Source organism: Strix aluco, chromosome 4, assembly GCF_031877795.1.
Source record: "Strix aluco isolate bStrAlu1 chromosome 4, bStrAlu1.hap1, whole genome shotgun sequence".
NCBI classification, from domain to species: Eukaryota; Metazoa; Chordata; class Aves; order Strigiformes; family Strigidae; genus Strix; species Strix aluco.
Genome location: NC_133934.1, coordinates 95,492,898 through 95,515,567, shown reverse-complemented (window position 1 = coordinate 95,515,567; position 22,670 = coordinate 95,492,898). Strand labels below are relative to the sequence as shown.

At 46.2% G+C, this 22,670-nt stretch overlaps 1 protein-coding gene across 1 annotated transcript in view; it reads right to left on the bottom strand.

Moving 5' to 3' along the window:
- Nucleotides 1-8,040: 8,040 nt before the first annotated feature.
- BMF (Bcl2 modifying factor) overlaps nt 8,041-22,670 on the bottom strand; it is a 39,167-nt gene continuing 24,537 nt past the window's right edge. Inside the window, exon 5 of the mRNA XM_074824465.1 lies at nt 8,041-9,033. Coding sequence (XP_074680566.1) covers nt 9,021-9,033 — 13 coding nt within the window. The 3' untranslated portion in view covers nt 8,041-9,020. The remainder of the gene's footprint in view (nt 9,034-22,670) is intronic.

Below are 22,670 nucleotides of genomic sequence, written 5' to 3'. Positions count from 1 at the left end.
GAAATTCGTCTGCCAGCACCAACACGCGGGTTGTATCCTGATACAGTTTTCTCTTGAAGTAGCACTCGTGTTACAGTAATCCATAGGCAGTGTGCAGGGTGGTAAAACACACACCTGTAAGCAGATGTGACACAGCAAAGCATAAATTATGGCTTTTTCGCATGCACACTGTCTTCTACCTGCCCTGCTGCATCTCATCTTGGCATTCATAAAAAACTATAAAAAATGGAAAAAAAAGGCATACTGGGCTCAGACTGGTTTTTATCTGCCAGTAGCCACTCGCTGCTGTACGGCACACACCACCTTGGGGGGTCACCCTATCTCAGCTTCCACATTCACTTCAGCTATCTGACACACAAACAAGTTATCAATTTAATTCGTGGCTGCACATGGAGGGAGCCTTGGTAGCTGCCTGTCACTCGATGATGGGTAACCAGTGCGTGTCTTCACTTACAGCAGGTGTGATTCAGCTGGCGGGACATCGCTTATGGTGAGGAGCGTGGGCAAGAGGTAGCCCTTGTACAGGTGAGCCAGGGTTAAAGCTGGGTAAAAACCAAGCCGTAGCCCCAGGCCATGATGTACTTGTATCTTCAGGCTGCTCAGCGGACTGTGATGCACACCTGGAGCTGAGGCTCTGGCTCCTTTGCCTTGTGTTTCTGGTCAAATAAGAACTGGGAACTACAAATAGCTTTTTTTCCAGGAGATTTCTCGTGCAATTTTTGCAAGCCCAAGGTGTTAACATAAGCCTCAGGTGTTCACGCAAACTCTGGAGCACTTCTCTGAATTGCAGCCTGCTTCTGTCCAGGTGCATGCCACGCCGTTCATGAACAACACCAGCCCATGCAGCTGCAGCCCAGGACCCACTGGTGCCCTGCCACCCAGCTTCAAGGAGGCCAGCTGGCAGTGGCACGGGCGGACAGTCTCTGGGGCCGTCTGAGGGAAGCCAGCACTGCGACTGCCCACGCGGCTCTCTGATGTCTAGGCACAGTTCCTCCCACATAGCATTAGCAGGCATCGTTTGCTAGAATTAAATATCTCCAGGGTAAAAGGTCCAGGTTTGCATCTCTCTGAGGAGGGCCAAACCAAGTGCCGCTTGAACTTTTATAAACCATAAACGTAAGGACACGCAAAAATAATAGTCCAGGAATCTTCAGAAGATGTGGGAACAATTCTTACTTTAAATACAAGTACAATTTTCTCTAACCTCAGTGTCATGATTCAGCATTTCTAAAGTAAATAATTTACAATAACAAAAGCAAGAAACTAAGAGGTTTGTGTGGGATCAAGGTAAAAATGAATTTTGCAATGTGAGAGAGATGAAAGGTAGATTATCATGAAAACAGGACATCTCGATCCTACCGCTGAGGAAAAGCTGAATCCTCCACCACAAAACCTAGACTGAGTCATTGTTTAATGAACCGAGCATTGCTCACAAAAACTCAGCTCTGAGCTCTTTTTTTCAGATAATAAAAACAGTGCTGATATTTTTATATTGAGTTAATGGTCTTGAAGAAGAGCCACAAAATTGTACTTTTCTGTACAAACTCCTACTGAAGAGAATAAGTAAATCTGGAGGGTAACAAAAAGATTCTGGATGCACTGTTTACTTAACCCCTCTGAACCTCTTCTTTCCCTCCCACACGAGCACCTAAACCCACTTGTGTGCTTGTTGGGAATTACGAGGTCTGTTCTCAGGGTTGCAGGGTTTTACAGTATGATTCAAAGAAAAGTAGAAACCGTCCTGTGCTCTCCTTGTGTTTGCCAGCTCTACTGACACTGAGGAGGAGGATGCCAACATAGCTTAAATCTCAGCAGACCTTTACAGAGCTGGCTCAGCGTTTCTATCCACATTTTACAGCTGGAGAAACACGTTCAAAGGCAGGATCTTGACAGTACCAGTGTGCTTTTACAAAACTGATTCAGCTGTCCCAGAGTTAGCAAGATGAGCCCTGGCATAGGCAGGTCTCCTTTTCTGGCAGCAGAGTCCCAAAGACAGCTGAAAGCCCCCATGTGCTACAACCATCTCCCAGCAGTGCTAACACTGCTGCTCCAGTATCAAACAGAACGGATTTCTATGAAAATTTTGTCTGGGTGGGATAAGTTTAAGCGATTTGCCCAGGACCAGCTTACAGGTTACTGTCAGAACCAGGAAAGGTAGCTAAATCTCTGACTCCCTACAGTTAAGGATGTGTGTAGACAATTGGGCTGGGAGCTTGTCATCACCTCTTATGAGGAAAGTGAAAGGGGGAGGCCTCTTGGAGAGCATTAGTGCTTTTATTGCAGAGAGATATTACCAAAGATTGCACAGTGGAACATGTTCCAGAATCAGGAGGGAACTCAACCCTAAATCTTTTGATTCCTTTTGCAGCTGGAAACATGTCACAGCAGGATCCACTGCAGGTCCTAGTGCTGGAAAACAATGAAGATAAACGGTACAAGAAGGTTTTTCTCATATAAAAACAGCACTTTTTTTCTTAACATGAAATTGTTTTCACACCAGGCCTCTCCCTGACCCTAAGAGAAGGACCACGACAGGCTGAGGGATGAGTAGATGTGGCATGTGGCATGAAGGTGGAATTCAGCAGTTGATTGCAGAGATGTTGATCTAAATTATACTTCACTTCACCGCTGTGTGACCCTTTTACTTACCCTTTGACTGGGCTTTCTGAATGCTTCCGACAGATTTCCATACTTGGACTGCAATATTTCAGATACCTGCAACTGTAAAACTCGGTGAGGAACAGCCTGAGAGCTTGACTCCCTCACCTTGAACCTCCTTGGATGTGGTCAGGGCGTAGCCAGCCACTGATGTGTGAAAGCCAGCATTTGCTTGCTCACTCATTTGCTTTCAACCTCCACCCCCCATAGCCATTGAAATGTTGCTTTTGGCAAGAACTGGGGCACAGGGGAGGGACAATTACCACGAGCACTCATTGTTTGCAGAATGTTTTTCTTAATGCCTTAGAAAAAAAAGAAAAGGGTCAGGTTGAAAGGTCAGCCGACCTCTTTGTTTTCTTTGGAATGAGAGATTCAAACCCTTCAGAAAATGTTTTATTAGCTCTTCTGAATTTCACTTTCCGCAGAGGTTTTCTCTCCAGGCAACGTTTAGAGGCACCAGCAAGGAGTGCCCATGCTCATCAAGCTGAAGGTGATTTAAGGAGAACAAAATCTGCACCTTGGCTAATGGAAAGCAATTATTTGCTTCAAATTTTGTTATGAAATTAAAAACCCACTTGCTTGCTGAGGAAGAAGGAGCTCGGGGAGTGAGGAGAGGGCTGTGGAGTCAGTTTTACCTTAGCCCTGGTCAGCATTAACTGGAAGACACCTCCATTCGACCCAACCATCAGCTATTCACACCAGGAACGTTTGCAGTCTCATGCATAGATAACAAATGTTTATAGGTCAAGTCTCTGCACAAGTGGCATTTCAGCGTTTCGGGCTCTGTGGAGCGGGGCTGGCTGGCGAGGGCACAGCAGTGTCCTGGGAAGGCGGCGTGGCAGCAGGCTGGCACTGAGCAGAACGGGGCTCGGGTGCATGACCCCCTTTCTCCCAGTGGAAAAACACAGAAAATGAGATTCCTCTCCTTTGTGAAGGGCTTTCAAACCTGATGACAAAAGGCAGTATTCAGAGCTGGAAACTATTATTGTTTTTCTCTGGAGGCATTCAGTCCAGGACAGGTTGGGGATTCAGCAGTAAATGAGGATAAGAAATGCCATTTACTATAGCATATATGTGAAATAAAAGACTTCATTCCCTTCATTATGGTAACTTTACTGACCACCGTACATTTGGTAAAGTGTGTTTTTGAAGCAGTCCAGGTACTTCCCTTCATGGTAATGGCACTACGATTGTTTTCTTCCTCTTTTTCATTTCCAGGGTTGCAGTCATTGAGATGTAAAAGACATGGGCTCCAAACAGAGATGATCTTGTAGTTAGGGGCATCAAAATGTTGTGTGGGCCCTCAGAGACGGAGTTCAGACCACAGTCTTCTCACCACGTATGAATGAGAAGAGAGTGGTTTAGCATATAGTCTCCATTCTTCAGCAGACACTGATAAAGCTCGAGTTTTTCATTCATACTTCTCAAAGTGCTTCACAGCAGGAGTAGGTATCACTTCCCCCTCCACCTATGCTCTAGCACACAGGTGCCAAGCTCACCTGATGTTACTAACATGTTTATAGCTTATTGTGGGGATGTGAGTTACAAACAGGCATGTCTGTGCATGGCAATGAGCAGACCCATGTCAGAGATTCAAGAAGCAGGTCTAAATAAACCAGTACTACACCAGGTGAAGAAAGTAGCTCAGCTCTTGGAAGCAGGACAGCTGTGTCAGCAGGGTATCCACGCTGGAGGGTGCCCAGCTGATAAGCCTGCTACCTGAAGTTGGTGTAGCACTCATCCAGAGTGACTACTGGGCTTCCAGGCTCCAAGATGATGGTTCTTCTGGTCTGAGAGCGAGCTCAGGGGCCTCTGCTTCAGTCCACGAAGCAACACAGACACCATTTCTTTGGATGTGGGAACTGGGGGGATAACTTTTACCATCTGTCCACAGTCCCTTCCTATTTACACCTCCTTCCTTAATGCGTCTGAGTGACAACTTCTGTCCAGCTCAGGAAGAGGCTGGCTCAGCAGTGGCTCCACACAGGTGTCAGCTGACCCCCGGTGCCAGCTGTTAGGAAGGCTTTCCTTCTGCAGCAGACCTCCTGCCTCTGGATTCAACCCCCAGGTCAGAAGATAAGCCCAGATAAAGCTTTCCTTTACAGAAGCAAATCTTGCTCCCTCACCCAAAATAGCACTGCCCCGCTGCATGGCCTGCCTGTCCCCTTTGCAGTACCACCAAGTCCTGTTTCACCCAAGGACACCAGAGTCTCCGGGTGGTGGAGAGGACAGGGATGGTGCAGGGTCACCCTCTGCAGTTTCACCAGACCGGCATTTGGGTTGACTACCTTGGTTTGGGATGGCAATTTTATCCTGCAGAATAAATCTATGGATTACAAACCTGAGCAGCATGAGTTTCGGAGATAGGCATCCTACGTGAATACGAGCTACAAAAACAGAGTCCTGACCCTCTCCTCAGGCAGGGTAACCAACGCCCTGGCAGCTCCGCCAGCGCGCTGACTCTGTTACCTAATCTCCAGCTGTGGGCTCCGCGCCGTGCCAAGTCTCCTTTGGCTCTGTCTAGTAATAATCGTTTCTGGAGTCCCGCCAGGGCCTCCTGCCAGTTCCAGTCACACTCTGCTAATGCGAGAGGCAGAGTTTATTAATTCATCGCCAAGGCCCATTGTCTGGGACACTGCCTGGCTGTTTATTTACTCCAATATGGTCTGTATTTACTCAGACAGAGCAAGCGAGGGGACTTTGTTTAACTTTGCAAGACCTTCTGCTGGAGGACACATGTGACCTTATGCAGAACTTCAGATAAATGTTCAGAGCTCGGGAAGGACCTTTTTTTTTTTTTGAGTGTGGCCTCAAATAACACCGGTAGCCAGTATTGACAAACTGTAGCAAAGTGTAATAAAGGAAAGGAAAACATAATAGAGTTCTCATTTGAAATACATTTGTGAGTGTTTTGAAGATAAAAGGAGAAAAACAAGCGTGTACCCTAGGACTGAGGCCACGAGATAGGGATTTGCAGCAAAGGGAAAGGGCTTTGCTTAAAGAAAGGGACAAGTCAAGACATGTTAACCTGAGGCTACCCTCCCCTTTCCACTGACCTCCAGCAGCACGCTGCCGTTGGAGGTGGGAAGAGGCTTCTGCAGAGGGCACATATTGTCACCTGATGCCAGCATGCTGGCTGGGATATGAAAAAACACGCAGGGAGACCACTTGTAATGCCCAGCAAAGCTTTGTCCATCAGGAGAGTGTTTTTTTCCAGGCAATGCTGCTGTACTGGCATAATCCTCGGTGTGAATTTCTGTTGGAGTAAAGGTGTCTTCTAGCTAATGCAACTGCAGCTGAAGATTAAATATTATGTTTTCTTCAGCAATAAATCCTGTTTAAGGAACTCCTACCTTCTTGTCCTTGCTCTCACCTTTGCAGTGTTCTCAGTTGCACTATGTTTGTTGTGAAATTGTGCTGTAGACTGAATCTTTGCAAGGATCTCAGTTTTGGAAAGAAGAAAAAAAACCCAAACAAACTTTTTCCCCATAACATCTGATATTTGCAGTCCTGGCTAAGGGCATGCGTACTGGGTAAGCTCAGTCCAGAGAAAGGCTACTGTATTATTTTAATTCTACCGGTTTATTTAAAGCGGTAGAAATTGTGCATGCATGTACATGTGTATACAAACATACACTACTTACATGCATGTGTGTATTTATAGAGACAATCCCCCTGGGAGTGGGGGTAGGGAAAAATACGGCAATCTGAACAGTGCATGCTCTTGTCTGGCTTGTTTTAAGTCAGATCCTCAATGCTATTGTAACATGGTTTTGTATTTAATTTCCTGTGTTTGTAACTCAAGCCAACTTCCAGTGTTGCTTGTGTGAGTGTTTGTTTGGGTTTCTCTGAGGGCCTTTCTTTTGTTGGAAAGTGTGAGGATTTTAACATAGCTGTTAACACCGCACTAAAAAGCCTGATCTTGTTTTCATTGGGGCAACTGCTAAAACACCCTTCTGCTGGCAGCCGCTGTGGCGCTGGTTCCTGGTCCGGCATCAGCATCTCCACACGCCGGCCCTGGGCACACCGTACAGCCAACCCCCACGGGAGGTTTTGCTCCCCCTTTACACCAGTATGAAAGACCCGTATGTCTTCAGGGCAGCAGCAAGCCCTGGCCGTGTCTGACGGAGCAGGTGGATTTAGTTCCTGCAGGTCCAGTTTTCTTACCTTTGCAGGATGTGACCATGCAAACCAGCAAAACGCGCCCACTTGTCAAGCTGGAGCATCAAAGTCCACACTGCCTGTGTGCTTTTCTCTTTGGCCTGGCCAGCGAGGCATCTCTGAGCATGAACAAGGGTACCGCCTCCTCCCCGCTGCCTCAAGCCACCCCCCAGCCTGCGCCCACTCTTTAGGCAGGGACAACCGACTTCACAGCATTGGTGGCACCAGCCATGGGACACCGCGTGTGCCGGGGGGGTGCATGGGGGTGGTGTCTGTGGCTGCCAGCTGACCACGGCAATGGCTTCGCTTTGGGTGGTGCGCTGGCTTGGTCCCATGGCCCTGCCATACCACAAGTGGCTGGGCCCCGCGGGCTGCGGCACGGCCGCCCCTCAGCCTGCTGCCAGAGGGACTGTTCATACACCGCGCTCCCGCCCGGGGCCTGCTGCTCCTGCCCGGCCTCCTCCACAAGCCAAAGCTGCCTCTCCAAATATGCACAGTGGCTGATACCACTTGTTTGTTTACTGGAGAAGTTTTGCAATGGAGTGTGAAGAGAGGGATATAACTGTCAGGGTACCACGCGTGGGGTAGTGCCAAAACAGTGCGGGGGAGGTGATGGGTGGGTTTGTCTCTGCGCAGAGCAGCATGTGCTGCTTCCCACTAGTTTTTCTTTTTGATGGGAACCAGCAGCTTGTATGGTGGAAGGGGGAAGGTGCAACAGAAGTTTGGGACCCTCTGGTCTCCTGACCTGTGTTGTGTGGAGCATGTTAAACTTACTATCCTTTATGCTGTATTCTCCCAAAACACCTAGAAGTGAGAGGATAAGTTCTTGGGAGGCAGACACCTGGGCTGGGCAGAGCCCAGCATTTCCCTGACATACCCCACCATTGCTGTCACTCCTCCCAAGGGTTCATACCAACACCTGCTGGCTCAATCAGAAGAAGAGTGGCCCAGTGCTATCAGTGAAGGGTCCCCATATGTATTTTCTATACTAGACCATTTCACTCCAGATTAGTGAATTTTCCATGCTTTTGGGGCCTGGGACTGGTATTCCCCAGTGGTTTATTTGGAGTAGCATGTGAATCCTAGAGGATGTGTAATCTTATGTTGACCATCGGGCCTCATTTGTGTATTTTATTAGTTAATTTTTAAACACTGACCTAGAGCTCTGGATCCATTTTAAAATAATCCAAATTATAAATAAACAGACTGCCTAACATGGGCTTGGAACAATAAATCAGGAGAAAAACAATTAAACACAACAGAAAAAAAAATGGTCTTGAGAGAAAACAGACACTGAAAGAAGAAAAGGCACACCAGCATATATTCTAGAGAGGGAAGCAGAAATAGTACAAGACTGAAAGAAAAAGAAAGAAAGGTAAAGTAACTTCACATGCTTTAAAAAAAAAATGCTTGCATTCAGGCAATAAATAACACAGCATTAACACAAACATCTCTGTTAGGCTTAATTACAACAGATTCATCTTAATGAAAAATCAATCCTCTAAGCCGCTCTTAATACTCACCTTCACTGCTTGTACCTGCTAACTGAGCCCGAGTGTAACAAGAAGAGCCTGTACACATATCACATTAAAGATTACATGCAGCTGAGCTTAACCCTCCCCGCTGGGGGGAGAAGACAGCCCTGCAGTGGGGGTGGAAGGCGACCTGGGGAGCAAGGGGAGCCGTGCAGCCACGGAGGGGAGCAGGGGGGGCCATCGCCCTCCTGTGCAAGTAGCCCAGGCTGTTTGCTGCAAACAGGGGAGGGAAAAAGCAAGGGTGGATTTTCACATGGCCAGCTGATCTTTATTACCTCCAAGTTTGGTGACACAGGCCACATTATTTTGTTGTCACTTCAGGAAACATGTTTAGCAGTGCAGTGGGCAACAGCCATTTGTTGCCACTGTGGCCCATTCACTCACGGCCCTGAAATGTCATACCTACACGCAGTCTGTTTATTCTGGTATCATCTCTCTGGCAGCAGCCAACATTTCTTTTTCCAGAAGATGCAAGAAATATTCTGCAGTAATCTGTCCTGGGGAAAACTGCTTCTCTGTTGCCAATAGCAAGAGTTTGATTTATGTTCTTCATATCACATCTCTTCTTTAATTTAATGTTGAAAGTCAATGTTCTTGCACAGAACCATCTAGCTTCATTTACTCACTCTTGGACGCAGTGATGTGGCACTGAGTCCCACTGATTAATTACATACTGCATCTGAAAAATAAAGGCAGTGGTTAGATGGCCCAGCCAGCAGCAGAGTGGTGAAAACGGCCTGCCACCACAAGACCAAAGGGAGCGAAGTCACCACCACCCCTCCTGAGCCACATACACTCACTGCAAATCTGCAGACACAATGCCAAACTCCAGGTATTTTGCTAGACCAGTTGGGTCAGAAAGCACAGGGCACCCCCTCATGTCCCCACCAGGACTGGCATTTTCAAAGCATCCATCAAGCTCCTTGTGAAAGAGCACAGAGGACTTGTTTCTGCTCTTGAGCAAGGCGTGCTTGGCGTACGCTGCCGCTGCAGTAAGACCAGAATGGGGCCTGGTGGCTGTATTGGTCCACAATCCAGTAAATTTATGAATTGTGTGATTTAAGTGGGCTACAGCACTGTGTCTTCCTTCAGTTTTCCATGTCTTCCCCTCTCACAGGCAGAAAGGCTAAGCTCCAAGAACGAGTCCAACTCTTGAGAGACCCCATGGCAGCTCCAGCACACCCTGCCCCAAAGCTCCAGGCTTATGTCAGGGAATGGTTTAAATCTTCAGGGGGTGCACACTGGGTACAGCACATAACATGCAGACTCTCCCCAGGACCCTAAACCAAGTAATCCTTCCCCTTGGTAGCACAGTATGTAGACCTTAGTGAGAGTAGTGAGCATCACTGGCGTTTCCTCACCTCAGCTCCTCTGCACTGTAGAACAAGCTCTGAGCTGGGTTCAGGAAGAAGGGGAGGGTCCAGGACCCTTTTCCATCAGTTCATAGCTTGTCCTATGAATCACAGAGCCTTTCTGCACACTGGTCCCACAGCTATACGTGCTCTGAGGCATGTTCTTCTCTTTCTGACTCATTCTCCTAACCTTCCTGCGTGGGCCAGTGGGCTTACCTAGCCCAGGCTCATCTCTGTGCCTTCCCCCAGCAGCACTTCCAAGAACAGTCAGGGTTTCCCTGGCTTCCTACGAAGGAGCATCTTGCTTCTCAGGGTGTTTTCAGCTGTAAGAAGGGCCATTTCTAGGGAACACACACTATTGTGCATTAGATCACACCTGACTGGAACATGAAGCAGTCAAGGCCAGCAAACAGAGGGGTTTGCCCACATCCCGGGCACTTCATGAGACAACACTTCCCCATTCCACGCACCCCACTGCAAGGAGGGGTATTCCCAGGAGGGCAAAGATGGGCACCTCCTGGTCCCCAGACTCTTCGCACAGGATGGTGGTGGTGTTTCAGGCTGGGGAAGCAGCACCCCAGTAGCGGGTAAGGGATCACTAGGAGCTAGACAACTCGCTCTGGATGATAGGAACTAAACTGAAGTGCCAAAGTTTCAATTTAAGTATTCCAGCTGAACTCCTTAAATTAGATGGGATGAATCATGAGTTAAATACCATTTGTAAAACCCTTTGGGATCCCTCCTGCATTTCAGTGAGCTGCATGGTATAGCCAGCTTTCCCAAATGTTTAACCAACAGGAATGATAGGAGCAAACATCCAAAGATTTGCTCACGTGATGTCTGCAGTTGTGAGGCTACCAAAGCACTTGGCAGGATGAAGGGCAAAGGAAAGGGACAACTGTGTGTACAGTGCATTCGTGGTTGCTTCCTTCTGGGAAGCAGAGACCTGCCTGTCCCAAGCACAGTGTAGCATCTTGGAGCATAATATCCCAAAGCATGAATAGCAGTGATTTGCATCAGGGAGTGCTCTGCATCATATCCACGGGATATTTATGTCTGACTAAATATCCCTAAACCCCACCATACAATGCATTTAGCACATTAAATAATTACAAAGGGAGTCTTGAAGCAAATGTTCTCAGACACCAGAGGTATACCTACACTGCAACCTAAAGGCATGACCGAGAGCTAGCTTTAATTACCTAGCTCAGGTACTGATAATGTAGCACAGATTAGCTGCTCAAATATTTAGTTTTCTTGGGCCAGTTTTCCATCCTAGGCTGAGTCTCACATTGCTATGGGTAGACTGCTAGTCTGGCAGACCCTGCTTAAACAAGCTGTACTCCACCATCTTCCTGAAACAGAAAGGCTGCTCAGCTTTTCACTTCTAGATCAATGATTGGAAGCAGGTATACTGTGGGAACAAGTACAAAGCAATCCAAAAGCCCCACCATGCCACTAAGCTCTTCCCATTACCCCTTTTTTCCCTGAGTATGCTCCATAAGAACCTTGGGTGAAGTTTCGTAAAAGGCAACCACAGGCAGGCTGCCCTTTCCATCCTTGGCCTTGTGGATTATTTAATGTCTCTGCCTCCAGCGTGACGGATCTGATGCCTTCCATGGGTGCTGCATGTATGGCCGGCATGTTGTTTGTAGATGTATGTGCAGGCTAAGGGGTTGTGGACCCAGCACCATCCGGCTGAATGAATTGCCAAAGCGGGTCTTGCACAAGGACCAGGGTGTTGAGGGTGGCAAAGGCACAGGGTGCAGCCCTGAAGTGGGACTGAGTTGGTGAGTAAAAAACTGCTGCTTCAGCACTTACAAACCAAACCAGAGTAATAAATAACTACTGTAAACGGTTGAACTGGGGACTCCAAGTACCTGTAACATGATAATGTTTGGAAATGAACGGCCTCTGGAAGCACTGAGTAAACAGGTCAGAAGGTTCACATATTGGAGAGAATAAAAATTACACATTACAGAATGAGGAGGAGCCAGATACCACTCCTTGCTGACAACCAACCGAAGGCCAACATGGCAGCGCAAGCTTAGTGCTAGTAGGGATTCAACACCAGGCCCTTCAGAGCAGCCTCTGAGCACCTGCTATTGCTTTGTTGTCTTCTTAGAGGAAAGGATCAGGGCTTATTTTTCTGTATTTCCAGCTACATTTGCTGAGGATCCAACTGCCTCAGTTTTCTTGCACAGGCAGCGAGAAGCAGTTATTTGCTGGGTCAGCTTTAGATCCCTGGCTTCTCTATGAATCTCTCACTGGGCTACTTCTATTCTCAAAGAGCCTTCTAAATAACATATACAGTTTCAAGCCAAAAGGGAATTATGCTGTCCAGGCAGCTGTGGTTTATTTGTGTCAAGGTGGGGGCACTAATGTGTATTTGGCTATTTGGAATCACAATTCTTTCAACGTCTTCTAAATCTCAGCTTCATCATTCCTACAGAAACAGTGTCTGGTAACTATTCCAACACCTTAACTATTAAATTGCTGGAATTGGTTTCCTCTTTCCTGCCTTTGTGTATGCATTTTTTTCTCCCAACAGGTTAAAAGAAAACGTGTGCACATAATTTCCCGCCCCAGGATCAATATAAAAAAATCTAACATTCTCATGCAGTGAAGAGCTTTGATGTTAAAAAGTTGGGTGCAAAATTAGATCTTTGAAAAGTTGATGTTTCTATGCTGCTATCATTTCTCCAACTAATATTTCCTTCTGTTCTCTAAATTTTCTTTCCTTAAAGCTTTCATTTTGTGGCCCTGCCAAGCTGTCTATATTTTCTTAAATTCTCATTTCCTCTGGCACACGTTTCTTGCTTATAGTTACAGTAACTAAAAAAAAAAAAAAAGACAGAAAAGAAGGTTTTGCACTGAGCCAAATTTCCAGTCTGTAATCTTCTTTTTTAATATTGCTTTACCACCCTCTTTATTCTCATGTTTCTGCTTGCTGCAAACTTACCTGTTAGGTTTGGAAACTATTAATTCACTTCATTTTCAGAGCTGTCAAAAAGAACTAAAGAAGAAGCATCCTGGTCTGGCCTTTTACAAATTTCTGCTTGCTGTGCAAAGGCTTAATTTGTGCTTTGTTCTTGCTGGTTACTCAGGGTGCTGCATCTCTTCCCTCTTACACCTCACTCTGTTTTTCACAGCACCAGCGTTTTTGTTACTCTGTTTACTTCCTTCCCCTCTCCCCAGTATAAGCTGGTGGCTAGGTGTGTGTCTCATGAACACTTAAGGCTAATTCCTGACACAGATGCCAAGCTTTCTGGGGGAAACTGATCACCACTTAGCACAGTCCTGAATTAGGTATTTAGTGCACCAGGTTAGATAGAAAGGTGTTTTGTGACTCAAGATTTTTTGGGGCTACATGAGCATTCCCTGCTTATGCAGGAAGTGGCAGAAAAACAGTATTGAGAAAAAAGCAATGAAAGTAGCACCCCTTTCTTATGGAACGTTAACACCATGAATGAGGTGAGTGACCAAAGATTTAATTTATAATAGTACTAGGAGCAGCAATCTCCCCCAAAACACTTTCTAAAGTATTCTGAATCTTCACAATACTATGAAGAAATAAGTAATTTTCAGTCATTATTTACACAGATGAAGTGAGTCATCAAGATGTTATTGCCCAGACTTTCAAAACAACGAGTTCATACTTTGTGCGTTGAGTTCTCCATGTGCTTACCATAATTGCAGACTTAATCACAGTAAGGATACACACACACGTACATGGGAGGCATAGTCAGGGACACTCCCATTTCCCTGAAAACGCTGCACCCGTGCTGGTGGCGGAGCTGGGAAGGACCTCGGCATCCAGCTCCCTCAGGCCTTACAGAAGACCTGTGCTGCCTTCACTAATGTAATTTACAGCCAGGATTTGTAGAAGAAGACTTTGCTTGTATCAGTCTCTTTCAGCACACAGGGAAAAATAGTGGCAAGATGATTTTTTTTTCTAGGAAAAGTAAGAGGAGGAACATAACAAAACCAGCTGCACCAAACCAAGATTACCTGTGACAGAACTGAGAGAAGAGAAGGACGCCCTTTAAGGGGAGCAGGGAGACAAGAAATAGGAGAAGAAACAGGAGGAGCTCATAATTTTTACACTTCATCTAAAATTTTAACTCTCCCCCTCCTTTAAACATTAAAAAATTCTGGCATCCACCCACACTTCCTTCAGGCAAGGCAGCTTTCCCGCCCTGACACCGTACTGCAAGGTGAAAGAGCAGGTGGGAAGAGGCTGTGGAGCCCCCAGTCAAAATGAGACCTTGCTGCCCCTTTGCAACCGAGGCATGCAACAGACACCACTCTGCCCTGGTATCTTTTAGATGTACATCACAGCTTGTTCTAGCAACTGAAACTTCAGAGCTGCTGACTTTCAGCTGTTGTGTTTTCTCTCCTGGTGGGAGGACTGGTGCTCATAAAGCCTTCTCCAGGCTCCTTTACTTTCTGTCAGAAAGAGCTGATTCTGTTAGGAAAGTCTCTCCCCACCAGCCATCTCAAGTCTTTTCAGTGAGCTTTTCTGATCAAGAAATACTAGGAAACAGGTCCAAAAGCCAGAGGTAGATCAAACTGCTCTACCTAAAAGCAAAGGACATTAGTTTTGGTCTCTATTTTAATATCTTTTGCTCTGGTGATGAAGGAGCTGATTCTGTTTTCAATTTTACGTGTACTTGCCATCTTACTGACTTGAACAGTTGCAGAGAGAAGGAGATGCTGAGCTCCCAGTTGGGAATTACTTCGCAATAGCATCTCCTTTTGGAGACAAAGCAGGAAATCCCTTTGGGGTTAGGTTAGAAAAAGGTGGTAAAGCATAAAGAGAAGGCAAACATACCCAGCAAAGACCCCCATCAATCCTTCTTGGCTACAAGCCTAGAACACAAAGCTGTGCTGTGATGAAATCTATTACTTTATGAGCGTGGTACCTTTAAATGTTTCTGAGTCAAACATCCTTAAGCCATTTTCCTCTAACTTTGTGATTTTTCTGTATATATTTGATGCACTGCAAAGACAGACCAAAATCCCAGTATGTAAGAGACCTGTGAGGGCACTTACAAGCAGATCTTGGGAGACACCACTGGGAGCTCACAGGGAGCTGAGGTGCACTCTCCTGGGCAGAAGTGCTTTGGTGGCTCTTGCAGGAAGAGCTATAGTGACTATGCAGAGCTCTTCTTGAGAAGACCAGGTTTCTGGTATATTCAGAGATCTTGATGGAGAGTGAAAGCTTTTGATAACTCTATAGGAACTTGGCGTCCGTGCGTTTTTCTCTCTCTCTCTGGATAAAGTCTTGGCAGCCACTCCGAGTCTATTTTAAACAAAGCCAGTGATTTCTGGAGAGATGGAAAACATGTGAAGGGCACAATGAAAAACAAGCAGAAATCCTGACTGCAGGACAGGAGGAAACAAGAGTGATGAAGAACACTGCTTCCTCCTCCGGCAGGCAAGCAGGCAGGCAGGCAGGCAGGCAGGCAGGACGAAGCCCCCTTCACCGCACACCACCACACCAGGGCTTCTCACTACACTGCTGTTGTGGGTCCTGCTCAAAACTCAAGAGCTTTTCTCTGCTGAGCTCCTCTCCCCTTGCTGGTGACCCATGCTGCACATCCCTTGTCCGGAGCACCCAGACGCTGCTGGAGGCAAGAGGTGGCAGTCATGGCAGAAGAAGGGAGAAGGAGACACAAACAGCAGTGCAAAGGGCAAGTCCATTACAAAAGCTCTGGTACCCAAAACAAAAATAAGTTATCTACAAAGAATGTAATTATGGTCAAAGCCATACATCTGACCTAGGGGCAAGAAAGAGCTGTTTATAACTGTCAGTACATAGAGAGATGAACCTGCAATTTATGTATGCTGAAACATTATAATTTTTGATCCAGAAGCCTCCTTTCCTGTTGAAAAGCTTAGTAACTAAGCCTTGGTCACTTGAATCATGTGGGATATCCATGCAAACCTTTTCACTAAGCTCAGTTTAAAACATTACGTATGTGTATAGTGCAACCAGTGGACATGTCTTGGCTCAGTGACCTGTCCTGGGCTGTGTCCCTCCTGCCTCTGACATGAAGTGCTTCCCAGGGCCGTGTGCTGGGGAACCCCAACAGGCCAATAACACAGACAAGCAACTACTATGGCCTCACATCTGCCTTTAGGTCCTGCCTACACAATCCATATGATCAATTGCCTCCATTGCTTCCCATACGCACGGAAGATTGCAGTTACATGCTGGGTAGTCTCTGCACTGTAACCTCTCTGGGACAGGGAGGCTATCTTTGCTTTGTTTTGGAAGGCATTCAACTTGCTCTCAAGCATTCAACAAGCAATCAAGAAATGATTCAGATGGAGAAGCAGAAACATAACTTGCCTGGGCTTGACAGCATTTCTTTATCAGTCCCCTGTTCAAATCAAATCAGGCTGGCAATGACTGAAAGCAGTGACTGTCTGGAGAGTGTTTGGTAGCCCCCAAAAGCTGTTGCTGTTTTGTTATTTTGGTGCAATTCTTTCAGGAGATGTCCACAATAAAAAAAAAAAAATGCTATCACATCTGCTACTGGTTGGTATCCTTAGAAGCCATCCCAAAAGACAGATCAAGGACTGAATAAGCATGAAAACTTTGGAGAGAGGATTAGATGAAGGATAAGATATATTAGGTTTGGCAACACTATAACCTACCACAAATTTAAAAATTGTGAGTCACTCAAAAAAGAAAACCCCAAACAAAACCTACACTAAAAAACAAGACTAGAAAATGCTTTAAAAAATCCCTTTTCTTTTTTGTCCTGCCTTTCCATTTCCAATTCTACCTGCCCACTCCTAGGGTCCCTGTCAGTTTATTAACATTGCCAACACTCCAAAATGTATTGCAAGTGAGACAGCTTTGCTGAAAATTGAACATCAGAAATCTTCCTGCTATTCTTGGCTCTGGGAGCAGATTGTGGTCTAGTGGTTACAAGCATCATGGCCAGCTGAAACACACCCATGTTTGGGTCATCTGCAAGACACGAACCATGGATGTCTCGTTGCAAGAGCATGAATTTCCAACCTTAGGGCTAACGAATCAGATGCTAACACAGAAGTAGGAACAAGGTCAAATTGCTTCATGATGCTCTCTTGCAGAAGGGTGACAACATGGATTGTAGAAGGTCCTAATTTGGGATTTCCTTTTAAAAGGCTATGTAGCAAGTAGCTGAGGCATAGTTCTGTGAATTGGAGAGCTGGGTCCCATTCCAAGCTTTGCTCAAAGTGTTCTTGAGTGTCCTAGCTTCCAAGTGGACCATTAACCCTCAAAAGCCTTAATAGAGGGCTCAGCATGCTGAAAGACATCTCAGTCAGCATAGGTACTGTAACTGGAACTGTGCCTGACAAGGCTTCGCCTAGGCCTATGTCTTTGAATTTTTTTCTCCCTGATCTGTCAGGAGGTAAATATTGTATCATCATCATGGAAATTCCTGCAACAAGGGACAAAACCACATTCTTTATGACAGCTGACAACACTGGGGTAGGACAAGGAGGTTTGTGCTTGAGCTGTCTGTACTGTGTTTACCTGAAGATAAACAGACGTCTCTGAACTTCCCACTGAGATTCCCACTCATTAAGTTTTAAAAAAATGGTATCAAAAAGGTAGGGCACCTTTCCTTATGTGTTTTAAGGGCACAGATTCTAAAATGAGCAAGTGATGACCCATTTTTAAACCCACTTAGGGCATGCTTTTACTCTATATAGAGCACACATTCCTCTACCTCCTCTGATAAACATACAGAAAAGTGTTGAACCTTTCAGTACAGCCAATTAATCACTAGCTGGCAAGATGAAGAAGTGCTCTGGACAAGTACCAACTCAAAAAAAAGAGACATAAGAAACCATATCTTATCGTAGACAAAGAAGTGCAATGCACAGAAGTAATGTCCCATTATAGAACTGTGTCTATTCTGAGATTAACAAAATGCACTACCCTGTTTTGCACAGTAATGAGTAAGTAGAAGCACAAAGACAAAGGGAAGTTAACATCCTAACTTTGAACTCTGCAACACCCAACTTTTAGGTGCCTAGCTGCTCCATTGGCTCCACCACCCTGAACCAGGCACATGAACTGCCCCTCAGGCAATGTAAAAAACAGCAGATGTCTAAGAGCAGAGGACACCCAGGCTGGTGTCCTCAGTGGGGAGTCAGCTGGGAGGGCCACTGAGGCACAAAGAAAATGAGAAGAGTGTCCAGTAAAACACTGCTGCCCAGACTTTGAATACATCACAAGGAAGCCTCCCTCAAATCTAGTTCAAAGACTGAACCCTCAAAGTCAACTGACTGTAAACAGGAACACAGATTTTACATGCACACTATGCTTTTGCTAGCCCTAAAGTGTTGTATTCTCTCTCTTTCCCTGCTCTCTGGTCTCCAAAATAGGTAAGTGTGATAGTTTCAACAGGAGGAGTTCAGACAACCCATCCTGACCAGTCACGTGTAAGGTACTCCTCTGGGAGCAGAGAGCACCAGGCTCAGATCCTGTCTGGCAGCAGACAGCGATTCTGATGAGTGCTCAAATGTGAGTTATTGGCTGACAGCAGAGGAAGAATCATCCTCCCCTGCATCTTCTGTGAACCCTGCTTTGGTGGCGTGTCCTGAAACAGGCTGCCCCAACAGATACCTTAAATGAGAGAGGCAAAAAAGCACTAGCTTAGTAGATCACACGGGACTTCGGCATGAGATTGATCCTGAGACATTCAGTGTCTCAGGCAGAATTTTAGGCTTTTGGGGAATTTGAATGTGAAAAGCCCTTCCAGGGTTAGGCGGCAGCTGGATGAGACTGTGGGTGTGGACTTCAATACTAAAAGGGACAGGTAAGCACCTATGCCCCTTGCTGGATCTAATTTTGCACCCTATGTTTCAAGAGAGCTTAACAACAGGGAGTAATAATTCCTGTGCCTATCCTCCTCCTTTTTCTGTTGTAGCCACTCTGATGAAGTGCCAGATTGGTTGACTGACTCCAGGTACCTTTAACTAAAGGTCACAACACAGTGGGATATTAGCAATTGCAAGCTACATCCGCCATGTCAAGGAGAGATCTGCTGTAGATGTGGGCTGTGGTAGCCCCCCTCCAGCAAGGGGAGCTCACCCAGACCAACTTCGTGGGCAGCTGGAGCAAAGCCAGGTGCTCTACTTTGGTTCTGCTTTTCCAAAGGGCAAGTGAACTACTGCAGTGGGAGTGAGGATGGTTTTGTTTCTGTGGGTGAGGCTACCTGAAGGAAAAGTGCCTAGTTCAGATGGGGGCATAAGGACCATGTAATGTCAGTTCCAAATAACAGCTTACATCATTAAACATTTATTTTCCTCATAAATCCCTGATTGATTAAGTATTTGCTCATGTTTGGGTGCAACTCGAAGCACTGTTTGATTTCCCCTGTTATCTTCTCCCAGGAACCATGACTCACGATCATACAGGGAAGGAAATGAAGGAAAATGCTTTACTACATCCGACTTCACAGCAATGAATGTCATGTTGCTGTTCCTAGTGTAACCCCAGGCAGATATATTGCCATGCAGGGACACAGCCATAGCTGCCAGACCAGCAGTACTTGGGTGGTGGAGCCAGGCTGCTGCTCCCAGGTGAGCTGCCTCCAGGACATATGTACCAACCCATCCTGCTGGAGCCTCAGCCCTGGATCCTGCAAGCTGCCAGAGCCAGCAGACAGGGGTGCTGGGCACCTCTGAAAGCCTGAAAAATATCCTGGGTTAATAGTTGTTGCTTTCCATTTTTTGGACCCTCACAGAAGTGAGGTGGCCCCAGGCAGAAAGGGGACGAGGGCAGCAGTGGAAGGGCTGGGTGACAACACTGACTCTGGGCAGCACCATGCAGGCTCCAGGGATATAGGCTTGCACCGAGGGGGAAGGCAGAGCTGTAAGTACATTGAAGTCAGCAGGAGCTTTTGCCAAGGAGTTCGGTGGGCTCTGGGGTGCATTAGTTATAGAAATGACTTTGGTAAGGTTTCCTTGCAAAGTGGCACAAGGACGTACAACTAGGGTATTAGAATATAATTAAGAGAGAAAGAAGTTAGGATGGATATTGGGGAAAACCTTTTGTCAGTGAGATTTATTAGTAGGTACAGCAGTCTCCCGAGGGAAACGGTAGAAAGGCATTCACTTGGGATATTTAAAATTAGACTAATGAAAGTGCCAGCAAGTATTCTATTGGGAGCATGCTTGCACTGACAGGCAAAATGAGCTCTGTGACCCTGTCCTGTCGTAGGAGGGCTGTGTGCGAGCGCCAAGGAGACCAAGCGAGCTGGCTGCCAGCTGCAGAGCCCCGGGCTTCCTTGTGCGAAGGGGAGCAGTGGGGGGAGCACCGGCAAGCTGCTGCCCCAGCACTGGAAATGATGGGCAGGGTCACAGAGGAGACCTGTCGGAAGACACTGAAATCCTTTTTATAATAACAGCATCTCAGCACCTTCTTGCTAAATCATGGAAGGGAAGGGGGAGCCCAGCAGGTGAGCACAGGCAGGGCAGGGGGTCAGAGCAGCTGCCCTCCCCCAGGACTGCTCTGCCTCCAGTGGCACTGGCTGAGACCCAGCCAGCAGAGCAGCAGCCCCTCATGGAGAACTGCACCTTGCTCCCACCACGCTCCTCAGCCTGTTGTACTTGCAGAGAAGTAAACCTGGCTCCAGCTTGATAGCCTCTTTCAGCCACCTGCAAAAAGAGTTGCCCCACACTGTGAATTAACAGTGTTCCCGCCCCTTTCCCTCGTGTTCCCAAACCCGTCGCTGTTCACCCTGTTTCCTATGGGCTGGTGGTCTCCTCAGGAAGAGCCATCCTCTCAACCAGCCCCCTGCTCAGCAGTCGTAGCAGTAAGGCTGGTAGCAAAGGCGTCCAAAAATGGGAATTTCTCAGCGGGGTGGGTGTCCCTGCCGTTCTGCACTCACTGCTCTGGCATAGCAGAGAGTCGTGGTCCAGGCCGACCACCATGACCAGCCCTGAGACAGTAACGCAGGCCCCACTCCCCTACCTGTGCTGTCTCAGATTGAGTCAGTGTGTCCCAATACCACAGGGGACTGCTACAACGAATCATCTACAGTAATTTAAAAAGGTGGTGAAGTAAAATGACTGAAAGAAGACATTTCTTTACAGATTCCATTAACTTTTCCTGGCTATTTATTTCTGTTGAAATTTTTGCAAAAACTAGTAGTGTTACAAGATGTCAAGCCTCATTGTCCTCTTGCTAAGAGCTAACTGTCTCCATGAAAACATAGTTTCATGACTGTTGCTGTCGTGATTTGAGCAGCAGACGTAAACAGGGTCATCTCCAGCCATAGTGGGTGGATGTTTAGTTTATAGCGCTGAGGTTAAGAGTGAAAGCGTGTGACTAAGAGCAGAAAACAGAGGAGTCTTTGTATACATCAAGAGCCCTGAGGCAAAACACAGCGAAGGAGAATGCTGACACAGACTTTAATGGAGAAAGAAAAGAGTCCATTATGAACGTTACAGAGAACATAATTCATTTAAGAGAAATCAAGATTTAAAGGACTTATAGAGGGGAATATGAATACTGACGTCAGTGCGTCATGCCTGGTGGTTTGTTGTCGGACTCTGTACGTGTGTTAGGGTACCACTCATCATGTCAGGTGGAAGACAGCTCACTGCCAGAAATTATCATCCGCTCTTTGTTAGATTCCTGTTGGAAACAGGTTTCTTTCAGTTCAAGCCTTTCAACAGTAACCAGTGATATGCACAGTGAAGCAGCTGCAGCTCTTGCATTTTAACACCAATCTCCTAAACTGTCAAAAATTGGGACACTTTTTCCTTCCCAAACCCCATCTCTCCATAAACAGAAGGGGGAGGTGGGGGCGGGGAAAAGGAGGAAACAGGGCTGGATTATTTCTGAATTACCCAGGTATGAGAGCACAAGGGAGAAAGCTGGTTAGTAGAGCTGCTTCCAAGCTTGCATATACATTGCAGAGACTAAGGACTGGCACATTTACCACACCGTAAAACAATGTTATGAGTGCTTGAAAAATAATCTCCAATCCATATACTATAGTGGCTTCTAAACTTCAGCAGCCAGAGCCATGAAATAGAGTGCTTTCTGCAGTAGCTTGCGCAACCAAAGAACATTCTCGTCCTCAGAGTGCTTTATTATTTTTAACGAGACAGGCTGAGCACTTCTTGATAAACATTTTTTCCTTGAAGCAGTAATCCTACTTAAACTTTTTACCTTGTCCCTACAGCATACCGCTATGAAGTTAATAACAAAACTCATTTTCCCTTAAAGTGCTAGTCATGTTAGTACAGAAAGTGAGGGACATGTTGTGATTGTCATGAAAGGGGCCATGGATGGAAATAAATTGAAAGCACTCTGTTAGTATGCAGGCTTAAGAAGAAAGCTTTTCTGAAGGACATTTTCTAGGATATCCCGTTTCTTTCAAACTACAAAAAAAAAAAATAATGTATTAATGTCTCTTGTAGAAGGAATGTTCCAGCCGGTAGTGTTTGGTCCTGTCGCCTAACCCTGACAATGTTTCCATGCACCCTGAGTCTACTTTGCCATGGCTGGGTGACAGACAGCAGGTCATGACAGAGCCAAACCAAAGAGCCAAGATTAATCCAGGAGATCTCAGAGGAAGGGAGGCCATCCATACATCTGTGCACTTGCCTTTGCTTTGAGCAAGGTGCAACACATCCTGCTGCTTTGGCAAATGCTTCTGGGGTAGCATTACAAAGTGTTCATTTTTAAAAGCCATTCATCTTTTTGGTACAAGAATTATTAAAGCTTTTAAAAGCAAGAGTTTAATTAATGGTGAGAATTAACCACATGAGAATGAGGAAATTCAGAGCCAGCTCTCCCATCTAAGTCAATCTCACTTCTGTCCCCTTGTATCTGTGTTACAACAGGCTCTTTCACAGTCACATGAGGCTGGCCAGGGGACACACTTCTCACTAGATCTAATACAATGAAAAGAAAAACTGTCTTTTTCCCCCTGTGGTC